The sequence below is a fragment of the Monodelphis domestica genome, chromosome 8 (assembly GCF_027887165.1).
Source record: "Monodelphis domestica isolate mMonDom1 chromosome 8, mMonDom1.pri, whole genome shotgun sequence".
In the NCBI taxonomy this organism is placed as follows: Eukaryota; Metazoa; Chordata; class Mammalia; order Didelphimorphia; family Didelphidae; genus Monodelphis; species Monodelphis domestica.
In genome coordinates, this window is record NC_077234.1 from 18,388,643 (window position 1) to 18,390,226 (window position 1,584).

The 1,584-nt window shown below is 42.5% G+C and overlaps 1 protein-coding gene across 1 annotated transcript; it reads left to right on the plus strand.

Annotated features, from left to right (window-relative positions):
• The first annotated feature begins 561 nt into the window (after positions 1-561).
• Positions 562-1,584, plus strand: LOC100018401 (CBY1-interacting BAR domain-containing protein 1-like). Its single transcript, XM_056807157.1, is given in 1 exon segment — positions 562-1,584. A coding segment is annotated over 1 exon segment (864 nt). The 5' UTR covers positions 562-615; the 3' UTR covers positions 1,480-1,584.

Consider the following 1,584-nt stretch of genomic DNA (forward strand, 5'->3'; position numbering starts at 1 on the left):
GGGTAGAGAGAACACAGGCAAAGACAGGGACAGATAATGGATAGTATATATTAGCAATGTTTGCATGAAGTTGAGTGATTTTTGCCTCATGTCCAAACTGATGAGCTGATCGCCTTTCAGTTCTTTGTGGCATAGACTTTAAAACATTAAAACAAAACAAAAAAACATCCTTTACCTTCTGTCTTAGAATTGATACTAAGTTGGTTCCAAGGCAGAAGAGCCAAAGGGCTAGGCTTTGGGGGATAAATGACTTGCCCAGGGTCACACAATTAAGATATCCCATCTGCAGGCCTGACTCTGTTCTTAGTGGAATAGTTTAAAAGACAGACGGAGAGAGTAACAAACTTTGTTGACTCATAAAAATACAGAATTATGGGGTAACCTCATAACTTTCCCCCCTTTTTCAAAATGCACCATATATTTCACTGTTTCTCTGTCTCTTATCTCTTTCATAAAGATATCATCATCATCATCGTCACATTTATCTTCATCGTCTCATTTCTTGGGGAGTTTTAAGTTATCTTGAAACATCCTCCTAGGAGGCTTCTGTCCCAGCTCCTGCCACGGCGGCTCCACCACAGGGCCCGTTGGGGGCTCCAACACTTGCAAGGAGACATGCTGAGGCGGACTCTGGAAAACCAGGGCACCCAGACCAAACAGCTGCAGGATGCGGTCTCCAACGTGGAGAAGCACTTTGGGGAGCTGTGCCAGATCTTCGCGGCGTACGTGCGTAAAACAGCCCGCCTGCGAGACAAAGCTGACCTCCTGGTGAATGTAATCCATGCTTACGCTGCCACCGAGATGCCCAACCTGAAGCACGGTCTGAAGGACTTTGCCGACGAGTTTGCCAAACTTCAGGATTATAGGCAAGCTGAGGTGGAAAGACTTGAAGCCAAAGTAGTTGAACCTTTGAAAAGTTATGGGACTATTGTGAAAATGAAACGGGATGATCTCAAAGCAACTTTAAGAGCAAAGAGTCGAGAAGCTAAGCAGTTAACTCAACTAGAAAGGACGCGTCAACGGAATCCATCAGATCGGCATGTCATATCACAGGCAGAAACAGAATTGCAGAGAGCCACAATGGATGCCACCCGAACAAGTCGGCACCTGGAAGAAACAATTGACAATTTTGAAAAGCAAAAAATCAAGGACATAAAGAATATATTTTCAGAATTTATAACGATTGAAATGCTGTTCCACGGTAAAGCTTTAGAAGTCTACACTGCTGCCTACCAAAATATACAGAAGATCGACGAAGAAGAAGATCTAGAGATTTTTCGGAGCTCTCTCTATCCACCTGACTATTGAACTCGTTTAGATATTGTTCGAGCAAATTCAAAATCTCCTCTTCAGAAATCCATTTCTATCAAGGGTATATCCGGATCAGGACAGCAGATTCCTACCACTCGGATAAGAAAAGATCACCAAGATGATGATGAAGAGGATGATGAATTGGACGTTACAGAGGAAGAAAATTAATTTTCTATGTGCTTTTAACAGTTTCCCTCAACATCATCAACTTCAGCTTATTAAATGTGTCAATTGCCCCCCAAAAGCAATAATAAATGAACATGTCTATATGTA